Below are 16127 nucleotides of genomic sequence, written 5' to 3'. Positions count from 1 at the left end.
CTCTATAAATACTGATTGAAAAGCCTTATGACAAATTAAATTGAGTTCTAATCTCTGAACAGTCACCAAATCACCCAATGTGGCTGTGGCAAGTATCTTATCTGGGCTTTAGTTTTCTCCTCTGTAAAATTATAGAGTGGCAGTTTGCAAACAAACAAAAGGAATTAATTATAATTTTAAAAACTTTATCCCTCCTCACTGAAGAGGAAACAACACTATGAGGGTAAAAGCAATGGAAAGAACTGAAATCAACTTGGGAAACTTTTTTTTCTCCCTCAAGTTGTAAATAATATAACCTGTTTTGAGAGGATACCTCAATTGTCAGTTGTCATATTATACTATTAATATTAATAACAGCTTATATTTATAGAATACATTATGGTTTGAAAAATACTCTGCATATAGTACCCCACTTAATTTAAGAAAAGGGGAGTAATGGCCAATATCTTTGAGCATCAATTGGAGGTTGAAAGATCCAGACCATTCAAAAATTGAAAGGTGGGAATTGGAAGAGTTGGGGGATAACCCTCAACCTTTACTCAACTTCTCCTCCTGCTCAGACACTCTCAGGAAGGACTTTACCAATACAATGAAGCTGGCTTGAATATATTTTATCCAAAAGGGTAATCATTCCCCCCTCCCCCCACAACCTGCAGTCAAAGACAGTCTTGACTGGGCAGAGCTTTGCCTATAGCTGGCCTACTGCGCCCTCTAGGGGGTGGAGACGGGCCTGTTATCCAACCACCTTCCCATTGCACAAGAGCCTAATCTTTTATGACCTAGGGCTCACGGGGAAAGAATTAAAATACACCTAGAAAACGACCGTCACTGCCAGCACAGTAAGTGACACATCTCATTTCAAGAGTTGTTCTTCTCACTCCCTACCCCCTTCAAATATCACCAGTATCTCGAGGAAGCAGCTGTACTTAGCATGGGGAGGGGAAAGGCAAACCCTGATGGGTCAGTGAGGGTAATGGTACACCAGACCCGCCCTGAGCAGAGCCCGGGGGCACAAGCCTGTCCTTGTGATGCAGGATCGTATCTAGGGGGACGTCCCACGGATTGCAGGCCGGGAGGGGGAAGTTAAGGAATGCCACAGCAATCCCCACTTTGCCCAGCCTGGATGCAGTTATATTCTCCTGGCCCTTAGGATGCACTCTCCTATAGTGCTGACCCCATTCTTCTCCAAAGGCTGGCGGATTAGTTGATCAGATCAGTAGCGCAGAAACTAACAATGGCTAGTGTTTGCCAGCGTCCTGCAGTCCTGCATCCCATCTGGCCCAGCTCTGGAGATTGCTGAAATGGGGTGTCAGGAAAGAGATGCAATTCCATGCCCAGAGCAGAGGCTGGCTGGTAGGCCTGCTGCTATCTAGTCAATTCTTAACCCGTTTAGAGCAGCTTTTGGAAAGCAAATTATAAATTGCCTTTGGTCTCAAGGTCAGGAGAGAGAGGCAACAGTATCTCTCCTCTGCTTTCCAACTCCATACCATTCTAAATCACTGTGGATTCAAATTCTCAAGACTCTTTCCAGCTGGGTTGGATGTTGCATTCCGGTTGTGTGGTGTGGTCGATATCTTTTATCAGAACTGAAAAATACAGGCCTTTGCCCTACTAGCCATTCAACCAAAGACCAGGCCAGCAGCCAGGCCCAATTTCCTCTTACTTCAAAGGAAGTTATGTTATCCCTAGAGGGTTGAAATTTATGAATAAATTCATGCTGAGGGTAATACAAACCTTAAAGGCTCAGCAAAGGTTATGTAATAAGCAAATCATCTCTTTATTATGATCTAAGGGTTAGTGGTAGTACAGTCCTATAGCTTCACATGTTTAATGGTAAGTCTCCTGGAATTTAATAGCAGTGTCCTTTTAAAGCATTACCACATGTTGCACACTCAAGGACTGGCATAGCTTTCCAACATCATTCCAGTCTCTCCCCCCCTCCCCCCCTTTCTGCTTTAATTGTAAATAGCTTCTGTATTCCATAGTTAAATACAGCTATGGGGATGGAGATCAGAAAGAAAATCAATAATACATGGTGAAACCTACTTCTTTATTTTCTTTTAAGAAGCTATTTTTCCACACCAGCCTTTTCACTATTCTACGTATAGCTCAGATAACCTTGGGAAGCAGAGGAGAAAGAAAAATTTGTTTTGAGCTTTCAGCTATCACATTTGACACATGGAAGTTGAAAAGTAAAATTTTTTTTATTGATATACTAACTTATTAATAAAAAAGTTGTACAAAATAAAATGACACCATTTGCTAGTGTTTTCTTTTCCTGTAAAATAAATTAAGAGTAATCTTAAAAAAAAAAAAAAAAAAAAAACAACAACAAAAAACCCCCAGAATAACCTGCAATCTATGCTATAGTGCTAGTTTTCCCAAAATACTAGAAAACACACACAATCATGAGATGCAAACAAGAAAATGATTTAGCCATCTGAATACAACTTTCTCCTCAACCTCCCAAACCACTATGGGCTTCCTTGGGGGTGTAGAGGAGGGGGGAGGGGAAAGCACATTTCCCTTCTAGTTGTTCTTGATCTAATATTTGGGCTGGGCTGCTGTCCTGTTTCAACAAAGACCTTAAGCTTTTCCATGTTAATAACATATCTACTTTTGTTCTGTTTTTCTAAAAGCAAACAGCTGTAGTCTAAAGCAATTAGAAGTGGCATACATGAATGATTTGGCTTTTAAAAAAAAAAAAAATCAAGCCAATCATTGGCATAGTTACAAGAACAGTTCTTTTTTTCCTCTCCCCTATCCCCTCCCCCTCCCCTTTGCAAACATAAATTTTTTTTTTTTAAACAAAACCTTCAGGCCACAGCCCTCCCTATCTATCAGGATCTGAGTGTAACAAAAGAAAGAACACTCTTTTTTTGGTACAAAATATATATATATATATAAAAATATATATACTAAACCTCTAAGGAAGATGACAAAACCGACCACTTCTTCCTGTCCAATAAAAAATAAAAAGGAGGCAAAAAACAGGATAAAAATATCCATTCAATATACAAATACTGCCATATAATTCGATTAGGAAACCCTTAGAAGTAAAAAGTAGCAACAAACCTTAAATCAGATGTTTGATTGACACCTAGCTATACATATGTGCGCACACACAAAAAACATAGCAGCAAATTTTTCAGGAGGGAAAAAAAAAGGTAGACTTCTAAATACTAGTTTGTTTACTGGTAAACATATGACACCAGCTCCAAACATCTGTCCAACACAGATGAAATAAAATGCACAATTCTTTAGAGAAGTGTCTCTTTCAAATGTGTGAACGAACACAAGTCTTATTCATATATGAGCCACTGGGATTAAAACAAAAAACACCTAACGTCAAAATTTTAAGCAAAAGGGGAGAAAAAAGGCAGAACTGGTTAGAAACAAGGTGTTTCCTGATTCAACTTTGGACTTGAAATAGCTAGTTAACAGAAAGGCACAACATCGTAATTTGGGGGAAAAGTCTTAATGCTGTGTATGAGAGCTTTCTCAAATCAGACAAGACACCCAAGGACAAACACACTTGCTTTTAATAGCTGTAGTCCTCATTCACTAATGATCATAATTAGAACCCCTACTGTCAGCCCAGAGCCTTTGCTTTACTTCGCCTAAAAGGCAGGAAAGTGCTTGATGGGAATAGGCTGAGAAACTTGGAAACTTCAGCTTCATGGGGTTGGGAGGTCTGCTAAAAAGCAGTTTGCTTGCTAATAAGGTGACTCAAAAGCAAGCAGGGACATCTGTGGGATCCCATTATATACACGGTACTTGGAGGCCCATTTGGGAGGCCTGGTCTTAAGAACCATAAACTAATTTGAGGTTAGTTTTACTACCCTCCCAGATCCATTCCTCTGCACCCCTGCTATGCTGGACTATGCAAATTTGTTCTTTTAATCCATTCTAGTAGTAGAAAGTGCATACAACCCCATTCGGACTATTCTGGGAATGAGAAGCTTTTCCCTCCTCCCTACTCTAGGCAGGGAGCCTCCAAATTCCAGGTAAGCAAATGCCACTTCTTTATCACTATAAGAAATACCAAACGAGGCAACTTCATGCTATTCTCAAGAGCTAGGTAAGAAAGGACATGGGAAAGGCTTCTCGATTTTCCTGCCTCACCTTGCTTCCAGTAGACATGAAAATGTTACTCCTTAAAGGCACAATAAGTGTGTATTCCAATACAAAGGCCAACTTTTAGTATTTGGCATATGGGTTAAGGACAAGGAAAGATGCCCTTGACCATGGTCAGGCTTCCCCAGAGAAATCAGTCTTGGTTAAGCACGCCTTCCAACCCATCCTGGATAAAAGTCACTTTGGGTTTATTTAAAGGAGATAACCTTGATAAAGAATTCCCCCTTATCCCTTCTCAATCTCATTGGCCTCTTTTCTTTCCAAAAGATTCATTTGGCTGATTTCACACTAGAACACAATTAAAAACAGAAGCAGAAAATTTTTCCCCCTCTTTTTTGGTATCAAAAGACTCTTTGATTACTTCTAGGCTGCTGGGCAATCACAACCCACTCTCCTTAAATCTTAAGACATATCTGACACAGACTAGTTTTGGAAGGAGCACAGTATTATGTCTCTTTCAGGAACAATTTAACATCTTATTTTTTTACCCATCCTAGTGGTAGTCCCCCAAGTATGAATAGAATGAAGTTTATGGAGGGAACCCATGGGTTGTATTTTTCTACAAAAAAGAGAGCAGAAAGGTAAGCACCTGGAAACTGCCCAGTACTTGGACGTTTCAAGATTTGTTTGGTATTTTTAAAGGAAAATGGTCTATCCTCTTCTATACCAAAACATAGTTCTAAACTGAAAGATGATGGTCTATAGTAGAATTAAACCTCTTTTCTGTTTGGTCCCAATTTCCAATCTGGGAAAGGTTATGCCTCAAAGGGGGGCATAACAATCCAGGACATATAGGTAGGTTAACAAGATTTGAAACATCTCCCACTAACCTGGCCAGTGGCCCTTTCTTTATAAGCTTATCACCTCTTAAGTATACCACAACAGCTATAACATAGAAAGAATGTGAGGGATGTCAATGTTGCACATCTGAACAACAGCTGAGATGGCTATCAAAAAAAAATCCATTTCCAGGAACTGACTGGACATAGATTCTTTTAGTGGCTTTTGGAGGCAGTTAATGGGGCCAAGTGACTGGGACCATCCAGGGGGAAAAAACAAAAAAAGGGTCATTTTTCTTTTTTCTGGGGGGGGAGGGAGGGAACAGAGAGGTAAGTTCATCCAAGTACTCCATTTATAGAAAAGTCCTCATAAACATACTTCTAAAGCTAGGATCCAGGAATGGTACAAGTATCAACTGAAACAAAGCTATTTCGTCTTTCTATTCAGTAGTCACCTAGGAAATACGAGAATAAGTTTAAAGTGAAATGAGGAAGAAGGGTGTCACCTGGATACTAAATGGGACAAGAACTCTTAATGTCCATCGTTCCTAGCACTCTCTTCCCTGAAGGTTTCTTGGCATGTGATCATGAATAGGAAATGATTTTGGGATATGGGTTACTGCAGCAGTTAACTCTTGGCTAGAACCACAGAAAGATAAAAGATTGTCTTACCCTAGGAACACTCTCCTATGCTGCTTTCAGTGTATACTCTTCATTCTACTCTCAGGTCACAGTTCCTAATTTTCAGGTATGTAAGGACATTGTAGTCATAGCAAATTCCTCACTTGCCTGTGTGACTTTGGCTACTACAACTTTGAGGAGGAAAGAGTTCATATGAACTTCTAGGCTGGCCCACCCACGTATAGCACCTTTTAGAAACTGATACTAGCTTAAAGAAATGTAAACAACATATCCCAAATAACAAGGAGTCCAACAAGACCTCCTTAACAGAAAAAAGGATTGTATTGAAGAACGTTCCCATGTTGGGGACAGGAATTGTTAACCCATAGAAGAAGGTGGCAAGACAATTTAACCTCCTTTGCTCTTCTTGGGGTTTGGTCACCTTCAGGTAACTAGATAGAAAATTCACCTTTGCTATGCTGTGGCAAGATGGACAAGGTAGGTAACAAATATGGAGAAAATGAAACACTCTTAAGAATCGGTTTCTTTCTTAAAATAGCCACTCACTGAGAGCCATTTGGCTCAACCCATTTTGCTGTGAACTGACAAATAGTAAAGGAAGGAGTAGTGTGTAAATCAGCCAGTACTACCTACCTGTAACAAAGGTCTATCTAGGTTGTACTAAAATAACAAGGAATTGAGATTTGGTCCCCTTTCCCTAATGCATCCATCCATGTTTTATGTACACACATGGGCTGGGATAAAGGACAGGTTGGTGGTTGATGGAATCCTCTATATGTTTGTTAAATTGAAGGAAGTGAATAAGCTATACCTTCCCAGTCTGTCTTCCTTTGGGCAGGCTATGGGTCACTTAAAAATACAAACAGACATCATGATGAAAAAATCAAAATCAAAAAGAGAACACTATGAAAGGCTAAGAGGTCCACTTGAAGAAGAGATTCTGTCACCTGGGCTGTATCTTAAGACCGGATGACAGTCAGCTTCAGTAATGTCTCAGATTGAAAAAGCCAACACTGGTCGGGGACTCTTTCACAGTGACTGTGATAAGGTTGGCAGTCACATCTGTGACAAAGACATGCTCAATAAGGCTTCGTGTGGGCTTCCAGTCCTGGCTGGTCTGAATGGAGACAGACAGGTTCTGTCCCGCGGTGCCTGGGAAAGAAGCCGAGTCCCGTTCTGAGTCAGTGCTACTACTCTCCTCTGCAGTGCTCATCTCAGACAGGGCTGTTGTCTTTCGGCTCTCACCTGCAACCAAGTGACTCTCCGGCCCGCTGGGTTTGGAATTGCTCTTTATCGTGTCCCTCTTGTTTCCAGAGGCAGAAACAACTGCACCCCTGGCTACCAGTTTCTCACCTTTCTTTTCAGGGAGAACTCCGGCCACTCTGGCGGTACCACTCCCCAGCCCCTTGCCAGCGGTGGGGTTAATATTACTGGAGGTTTTCAGGTTGGCAGCTGCAGGGTACAGGGGAAGCACAGCACTCCCTGGGGCTCCATTTTTCATGCTCTGCAAGTTCAAAGCCTGGAGGTTCAGCTCTTGGTTTGAAGCTGGTTGAGTACCAACGGAGGAGGCCCCCACTTTGCCCCCATTGTGTAGGCCCGGGGTCCTCCCTGACTTCTGCTCAGCACTCCCAGCGCTAGGGGCTGTCATAGCTCTGGCTCCTGGCACGCTGAGTCCTAGTTCCCCCTTCTGGTTTCTCACTTTCAGGTCCAGTCCTAGGCCACACTTGTTAGAGGCCTGTGCTTTGAGTGCCAATCTGTTGGCTGCCTCGGCTTGGCTCTGGGTCATTCTATTCATGTAGTGCATGATGGAGCTCTGCCAGCTGATGTTTCCTCCTCGGCTGGGGCTGTCGGCCATACCTTTCATCAGGCTGGTCAAGTTCTCAGTGGCAGGTGAGCCACTGGGGCCACTGCAGGTCTCCTTGGCATGGGCTTTGAGGGCAGCGAGGCTTGTCACGGGGGCAGTGAGTGAGGATGGCAGTTTGCTCGATGGCCCCAGGTCCTTCCGAGTCGTTTTCAGCATCTTTGGCAGGCTCACAGGTCTTCTGGCCGCCTTCTGTTCTGGGGGAAGAGGCTTGCGACCTCTCTTTTTTCTGATGGGATCTTTTACCTCAGGTTTGGCCACCAAGATCTGCGCTTTTTTCTGAGGCACTGGATGGGTCTCTCGGCCCCGGGGACCTCTCTTGGATTCCAAGTCACTGTCATCTTCTTCATCAGAGGAGGATGAAGAGGTAGAGGAAGAAGAAGAACTGCTGGATTTGGATTTTGATGGCATATCCGATTCCTATAAATAAAAGGGAAATGAGTTATCATCCTTTTTGTAAAGCTTAGTACATCTTTAGAGTTGATGTACCTGTTATGTTACCCTTTAGAAATGAAAACAATGGAAAAGGGAAGGATTCACTTACTTCTTTTACACAAAGCTATCTAAAGCACAAAAGGAAGGTATCTTGAATCATATTAAAACCAGCAAGTCAGTGGTAAAGTATGAAAGAGATAGCAGGCTCTTTCCTTTTTTCCCCAGCATTTCCTATATCAAACTGTCAATTAACTCACTTTTCTGATTAGAATGGCATTCACCAATCAAAATCAGTTAGCACCTATCCTAAAAAACTACAAAATATTACCTACTTTTCCTGAGTATCTTGAATTATATTAACCAGCAAATCAGTGGTAGGGTAGAAGGAGAGGGCAAGCGCTTTCCTTTTTTTAGCTTTATTCACTAGGTCTAAACTTTCCTGTGATACAAGATTGTTAATTAACTCACTTATCCAACTGATTAGTCTGGCATTCATCACTCAAAATCAGTTAGCACCTATCCCAGGAAACTCATAAAATATTACCTACTTTTTCCTGAGTTCCCTAGTTCTCAAATTCAAGCCTCCAGTTGTACATCAAAACATAACTTCTCAAATACATTATGTTCCTTTGGTCCCCAATTCCCAATGCAGAAATCCCTAACTTCTTTCTTTTTATCCTAGTGTTTGGCTCTATGACAGAACCTAAAAAACCCCACAAATCACCACCCCCTCAGCCTTTTGAGGGAATAGAGAGTAAAAGGCTTATAACAATTTAGTCACCTGTCCTGAAACGGCCACCAATCTGATAAAATTGGGAGAATCCTAAGTGTACTATTACTTCTCCCTCCTAACTTGCCCTCTCACATTCAGAAAAACAAAACTTTTAATAAATATATATAGTCAAGCAAAACAAATTGTTCAGTTCCCCCCCGAAAAAGTCTCCATCTGAATTCCAAAGAACCTGCTGCTTTACAAAAACGTCCTCCTCTTTGACTTTTTTCATTGCCACTCAAACTATGTGTAAAACCCCTACTGAGAGGGCTAGGGTAGGCACAGTGTACTCCATGGCTTTCTTTTAATTACCACTCAGGAGCTGTAATTTTATATATAAAATTAAATCCCACAAATATCATCCTATCAAAGTTTTTAAGAAAGAAGAATTGTGATATAGGTTCACTCAGCTTTTTCTCAGGAGAGGGAAGCTTCAGCCTGAGACCCATTACTTTTGAGGTTTCAAGACAGTAGGCATTTTTTTCCAGAGATAGGAAGCATCAGCAAGGTGATTTTCATTTAAGACTAGAGAAAGGAACCAAACAATCTGACTCACATCTAAGACTGGGGAACCCTGATCTTCCGTTTATATAAATATTCTTTAAGAAGGCAATAACAAGATGACAGATAACTCAAGTCTATGGGATTAAACCTTTTATCTCTTTTCCCTAAGGGCGGGTGGGAATTGTTATACATGCAATAATCAACACAGGATTCTCCATCTATCTTAACTGGGCACTCTCTTTTCTAAAAATTCTCTTGCACAAAAAACAAAGCCATCCCCCAATCTTTTTTTTCCCCCCTTGGAGAAGATCAGGAGGAAAGAAAGGGAACAAAATAGTATGTGGTTTTCTAGTGCCCCCCACTGGGAGACACTTAGAGTGACAATAAGAAGCTTGGGGCCGCCCAAGCTATACTTTGTCTCTTTCCTGTGTAAAGAAAAGTTTTGCAGTGGGACAAAAGTAAACAAGAAACTTTACATTTTTGAGATCCCAGGCTGAATTTTCATTGAAATGTTCTGGATTTTACTTGAATCTCCGCTAAACATTACTCTGTTCTCTACTTCCTTGCAAGGAGTTCTAAGATGAAGGGTGGGAGGGTGGGGTAAGGCCAGGGGAAAAGTGCCAGAATATTGAAGATAATTGGCTACGAACCTTGATCTTGGAGCGCCTGCTACAAGCTGACACCACCACATGTTTCCTCGGTCTGCCCCTGGGACGTTTGCCTCTCTTCCGGTTCTGCACCTCCTTATCATGCTCCCTAAAAACACAATTGTGAGGGTCACAGCTAGCACTGCATAGTAACCCTTCCTATTTTACTTACTCCTAAATTGTCACTAGCAAGTCTATTCCTCCCTCACCTACAGAGGACAGGTTTAGAGTCAGTTCATAAATAGTCTTTGAAAGTAAGTTATTTGAGGGCTCCTTATCATTTACTCAAAAGTTCACAGGAGTAGTCTCTAGATCAAAATGAGAAAGTACTTATAAAACACTTAGCACAATGCCTGTCACATAGCAGGTGCTATATATAAATACCTATTTCCCCCTCTCCCCCCAAGCAAGGAAGATCAATAAATTGTATCTGTATCCCTGTACTTTCTTATTCTCCAAGTATTTTGTTATACTATATCCTAGGCCCAAATATAAAACAGAACAATTTCATTAACTCAAATTTAGAAAAGGTTATCAAAAATCAAGGAGTTTTAAATTCCCTAACAGAAATAGCAACACTTTGCCTTTATCACAATGAACGCTGAAGAAACTCTCTGGTAAAATTAAATGGTTTAGCAAACAAATTTCATGATCAACTAGCTTGGGTTCAGATTCCAAATCTGTCACTTCTTACTTTGTAATTTTGAATAAGTTCTTCTCAGGGACTTTTATTCATTTGTAAAATAAAAGGGTTGGGTTACATGAGTTCCTTCAAACTCTCAATTGTAAACTTATGATCTTTAAAATCCTTAACAGACCTGTGATTCTAACACATACCAGACTGATGTTTCCTTGTTTAATAATCTCATCTTCTAAAAGGGAGAACAGGATCCCAGAGCCATTTTCCTTACTGACACAGCTTCAAAGGTTGAATATCATTCTTTCAAGGATTTAACATTATTTTCCACTTCTCTCCAAGATACAAATCCAACAGATTCACTAAGTTTTTTGTTTTTTTTTTTGGTAGACAAATAATTAAAAGTTTAAAAAAAAATTTCCCCCTAAAACCAATGTGGTATAATGGAAACAGAAATGGTATCTAGTCTGAAAATCTGGCTTTGAGTCTTGCCTCAAATACATACTAGTTGTGTGACCCCAAGTTAAGTCCTGTTAACCTCTCAGTGTCTCATTAGGATAGGTACAAACTTGGTAGGAGTTTCCTCATTGGGAATGACATACATACTAATGAAATCCCAAGTGAAGTCTTAAAAAAAAAAAAAAACCTCTCGGGGAGAAGATGACAAGCATTGGAATATAATACACTTGCCATTCCAGGAGCAAAAATCTTTCTGTTTCCTAGATGGCTTCAAAATGCTTTACCATTTACCTACTAGCCCCATGTAGAAACTATTCAGAATACAAAATTTCTATTTTTGTTTAATAAACCAACCTATTTTCCCGCAAATCTGTAGGATATGAGTTATTCAGTAGGGATTCTGCTGAAAGATCTTTCACATTCTGTTAACAAATTTTTAATGATTCCTTCCAAACCTGATTATTCTGCAAGTGGCTATTCTGCCATGTCTAATTATTTTTTATTTCCCTTATCTCAAAAGTCATGACTCAGATGAGAAGCTCACAAAGAATCAAAGTGTGTGTGTGTGTGTGGGGGGGGGGGGGGGGGGGGGGGGGGGAGAGAGTGCAAGGAAAATAGATGCAGCCTGAACTACATAGAACAATGTTGTCAGATTGACACCAGCTGTGAAAGCTTTTGAGTATTTAATTTATCAAGAAACCATGTCTCTATCAACAGGGCAATCAATTGCAAGTGGGATATTAATCCTATCCAGAAATGACTGCCACACACTGCTACCAGTGGGCTTGTTCAGAGTTCTCTCAACTGTACAATTTTTGAAACAGCATCACTTAACACAGCATGAACATTCTTCCAATTTTGATCTTATGGGAGGGGGGCATGCTTCCCCACTCCCCATTTTCTCCAGGGAGTTACTTGGGATGCATATTCCTTAACTCATTTCCTGCCTAAAAATAGAGACATCTAGAATTACAAACACATCTAACCCTGGGGACAGGCAAAAAGGCCCCACAGTGCTCGCTCAATATCATATGTTTAACAGCCAAAAGAAAAATAAATGTGCTGTCCTTTATATAGGAGATGATATGATATGGTATGTACTTTTTTCTAGTAGTGAATGATACACTGGGCCTTCCTTCTATATTGCCTATTTTCCCTTTTTGACCAATGGCACCCCTTTGTTAAGACAACAAGCTTAGAAAAATAGAGTTAAAGCAATTTTGTTCCTTACAAAGCAATGGAAACTTAACTATGACTACAGCTTCATTTGTATGATGGACTAACCAACCAATAGATTAAAACAGACTATTTAAAACATAAATAACTGGAAGAGTCAGGTTCACAATTGTTAAGAGACAAGTTTTTCATCAATCACCCACAGCTCAGCTAGTCAGATATACAAAGATGGTAATTTCATGTTTTTTAAATTTTGTGTTTTCCCCATGTTCTAAGGAGACCTTTATACATAGCAGGCATACTTAATAGGATTTTAAGATTTTGAGGAGACCAGGGACAAAGCCTAATTCTCAGAAACTGAGGCAAATAGATGTCAAATAGGTGACAGTTGGTCAATACCATACTGCTTTTACATGTTTGCTGAACTGGATAACTAAGTGCTTATTGGTGTCTTGAGGTGCTATGGGATTTACTAAAAAGAAAATATAACATAGGCCCTGATTCTCAAAAGACATCCGAGTGTTACAATGATCAAATTGAAGTCTCAAGGCACATCATACACCAGTTATCCTAATGTTAAGATAAAAATATCATTGATGTCCTCCCCCATTTCTCCACCTTGACCCACTGCATTATGGGACTAGGCTTTAGCCCCTCCCCCTCTAGCAATCAGGAGAGGTACAATCTCCTCCCCTTCCCCCCACCCCCAAAGAAACAAGAAATATGTTAACTTGCTCACTTCTTCTGGAAGGCTAGGAGCAGTCTTGGATCAAGGATATTTTCCTCTGGCTCCCAGCTGTTATGTCTGGAAAAGCAAAGCATTGGGCAGGGTAACACACACAGGTGACATAGGTGAAAAAGATTGCTGAGTGACAGGTCACAAGAGACTTCCTGTATTTTATGGCAGATTTTTATAACACAAAAACTTGAACTTTATTATAGAGACAAATTTAGAGAAAACATCAATATTGACATGGGGCTACAATTGAAACTCAATCTAGAACCCCTAATTATTTCTGTATCAAATGAAAAGGAAAACTTTTATTAAAAATGAAAATGATTTCTTCTTTTCGGAGGAAAAAAAACGCAATAGCATCCAGTGAAGGTAAGAAACCAATAACCTACCAGCCCAGACACAATGAAGGGGTTGCAAGAGATTTTATGGAAGGGCTAGAAACTTGTAAATGAGGTGAGGAATATTTAGCATAAAAATTAAAGATGGGTGACGAATTAGGCACAACAATGTGGTCAAAACACAAATGTATGAGGCACGGGAGACCGTTTGTCAAGTCAAAAAAATATTAAGAGAAAAGGAGGGGAAAATTAAAGAAAACGAGGGAAAAAAAGTCTATAGGGAGCAGCTGGGTATAAACAGAAGGACTTTTCCAGGGATGCCAAATCCCCTCTCGTTTAAAAAACAACACACCATACATCAATAGAAAGCTCAGGTTACAGCGGGGAAAACATGGAAAGAAGGGTGTAGAGGGGTGTGCGTGTTATGTATTCAGATTTCCATTTCTCTCTCCAGTGCAAGTTTGGCAATTGGGATTTCTTCCCTCATCCAAGCCCGGTGAAAGGACAGAGGAAAGGTTAAGTAGGGTGAGGGGGAAAGGTGGTGGTGTGGTAGTAAAGGACGGCATCTTAAAAAAAGAGTACAGCTAAAAAAGGGAGGAGGGAAGTCGAGGAGGAGCGAGAGCTGCATGCAACAAATGGGGATGGGGGAGGCAGAAGCGCTGGGGACAGTTGGTGTACGGGGAACAGAGCTCCGCGCAGTAGGAGGGGAGATCCCCAAGCCCCGCTTATTTGTAAACAAAAGGTTAGCCCCCCTCCCCCCTCTTCCTTTTTCCCTCTCCCCCGAGGGCTGAGCTCCAGCTTCCCCTTTAACTGCTCCCGGAAACCACAAGCTGTAAAGACCCCGTCCTTCCACCCCCCACCCCCCTCCCCCCCACGAAAAAACAACTTTGCGGGCTTCGCCCTCCACCCCGAGCCACCCCCAGACCGTCCTCGGAGCCCGCTCCGCCATCCGGGCGCCCGGAGGGGGCGAGGGGCGGGGGCTCTGGGGAGCTCGGAGCGCACGGAGAAGTTGCCCGGGCAGCAGGCTGGGCGCTCATTGTTCTCGGACTCACTTGGAGGACCATCCTCGCCACTTCACCAGGTACTCCAGCTTCCCCTGCAGGGAGGAGAGGGCGAGAAGGAGCAGGGTTAAAAGGGCGCCGGGGACAGTGGGAGGAGGAGGGGGCCAGGGAGGGTGTGGAGCCCGGGGAGTGGGGGGGCGGCCGGCTGTAACAGACCCGCTCACCACCCACCTTACGGAGCCGCTTGCTCAGGATGCACTCGGCTGCGAAGACCTGCTCCCCGACGCTGCTCAGCTCCTCCATCCCGCCGCAGCCGCCGCCGCCGCCGCCGGGAGCGAGGAGACACAAAAAGGGGAGTCCGGGGGCCGCGCGCGCGCGCCTACCGCGCGTTCTCCGCGGCTCCGCTGCGCTCCCCGCCCCTCGCGCTCCCCCCTCCTCTCCCCTCCCCAGCCCTGGGCGCGCCGAAGCCCCGCAAAACAAAGCGCCGCCCCCCTTCGGCCGCGCGCCGTCTCTTCCCCACCACTTTCCCCGCCCGCACAAAGAGCTCCGCCTCCCACCCCCCTCAGGGGCCCGCGCACCTCCTCCCCTTGCCTTCCTCTTCCCCTTCCCCTCCCACGCCCACCCGGGCTTCCAAAATTCCGCGCAGGCCAATGGCAGGGGAGGGCGGGAGGGGAGCGCTGGCACGGGCTGCGGCTGCTCGCTGCTCCCGCTCCCGCTCCCGCTCCCGCCCCGCCTCGGAGGGGTCGGGCATTGTCTGGGGTGGGCTTCCCTCTCCCCCCCAGTCTCTTCCCCCTCAGGCCTCGGGCTCTGGAGTCTGCGTCCCTCTCTTCTCGACAGATGCCCCGGGACGTTCCGAGATCGACAGAAAGGGAAACTGAGGCACCCCAGCGGGTGCAAGATAGGGAAGCAGGTAGCTACTCCCAGGGCCCCTCGGGAGGGCGAGGTGCAGCTCAGATTGAGCGGAGGAAGGAAGTGCTGATCTGGAACGGGTAGGAGAGCGGTCCCAGGCTTCCCTGCCGAGTCCGGCTCTGCCTTCGGCTCCGTCCTGAAGTTTACGCTGCGAGCAAAAAGCGAGGTCCCCAAACTGGAGAAGCCAGGGAGAGCCACAGGGAAGGTTTCCTCCCTTTGCGAGGCTGCGCTGCGGCCGCCGACACTTGGCTGCTTCTGCGGAGTCCAGCTCCGAATGCTGCCTGCCCGGAGCCAATCTTTGGGCTTCCCTTCGCTTGATTTCACTCAACGCTCCCCGCCTTTTTCTTTTATAAAGAGATGTTGCTGGGAAGGGAAAACACTAATAAAAAAATCCACTGGGAAACATAACGACAAAAAGTCAGAAATAGCCGGGTCCTTTTTAAGTTCGCGACCAAACCCGCTTCTTTAAATTAAGTCACTCCCAAAGGTTGAGAAAATAGTGTAAAATCTGGAAATGCCAAAATCTTCTAGGCGAGGTTTCTGAGAGATGAGGTTTCTTCTGGTAAGTATGAAAGTCGGAGATCTAACGCCATAAATACAAACTTCTGCTTGAGATAGTTTGTAAAGCTATCTTAACAGTTCAAACAGGTTCTTTCCAGGAGAGCCATAGTCACCTGCAAGTGTTGGATTCAAAGCGGAAAGGATTTGTTCTTTAGACACTGCATGTGTAAATATGAACCCTGGCTCATATTACAAATATGCGGCCATGTAGAGACTCAGCCTGAGCCTTTTTCCTAGTCACTTCCTCACTTAGGCCTAATCCTTGACATTGATAACCTTGAACCTTCTCTTTTAGAGGGAAATTCACTTAGTGTTGAATAACGAAATTGACCATTGAAATCACTATAGTCTTAAGTCAAGGGAGAAAACGCAACATAAAAGGAGGAACATGTTATGTTATCAATCATTTTATTCACATGAATATAGTTTAACTAAAAAAAAATGCCTTCTCTGTTTTCATGTTTATCTCCTGAGCACATCTGCAAAAACTGTTCTGTTGGATAAGTCAAAGGAACCCACCTTTTTCAAGGAGC

General features: G+C 43.2%; 1 protein-coding gene across 1 annotated transcript; it reads right to left on the bottom strand.

Annotated features, from left to right (window-relative positions):
• Positions 1 to 2696: 2696 nt before the first annotated feature.
• CBX2 (chromobox 2) lies at positions 2697 to 14522 on the bottom strand. Its single transcript, XM_031965581.1, has 5 exons — positions 14356 to 14522; positions 14176 to 14219; positions 12789 to 12854; positions 9781 to 9886; positions 2697 to 7839 (listed from the first exon to the last, which is right to left on the bottom strand). The coding sequence occupies exons 1-5, from the start codon at positions 14425 to 14427 to the stop codon at positions 6541 to 6543; spliced, it is 1587 nt and encodes a 528-aa protein (XP_031821441.1). The 5' UTR covers positions 14428 to 14522; the 3' UTR covers positions 2697 to 6540.
• Between the last annotated feature and the right edge of the window lie 1605 nt (positions 14523 to 16127).

This window comes from Sarcophilus harrisii, chromosome 4 (assembly GCF_902635505.1).
Source record: "Sarcophilus harrisii chromosome 4, mSarHar1.11, whole genome shotgun sequence".
Taxonomy (NCBI): domain Eukaryota; kingdom Metazoa; phylum Chordata; class Mammalia; order Dasyuromorphia; family Dasyuridae; genus Sarcophilus; species Sarcophilus harrisii.
The sequence above is the reverse complement of the archived record's forward strand: the minus strand, read 5'-3'. Positions and strand labels throughout refer to the sequence as shown.

Coding starts and splice junctions, on each gene's coding strand:
- CBX2 (XM_031965581.1), bottom strand. CDS start 14,427: ATGGAGGAGCTGAGCAGCGTCGGGGAGCAGGTCTTCGCAGCCGAGTGC. Junction 12,855..14,175: donor TGGCGAGGATGGTCCTCCAA/GTGAGTCCGAGA, acceptor TTGCTTTTCCAG/ACATAACAGCTGGGAGCCAG. Junction 9,887..12,788: donor CTCCTAGCCTTCCAGAAGAA/GTGAGCAAGTTA, acceptor TTGTGTTTTTAG/GGAGCATGATAAGGAGGTGC.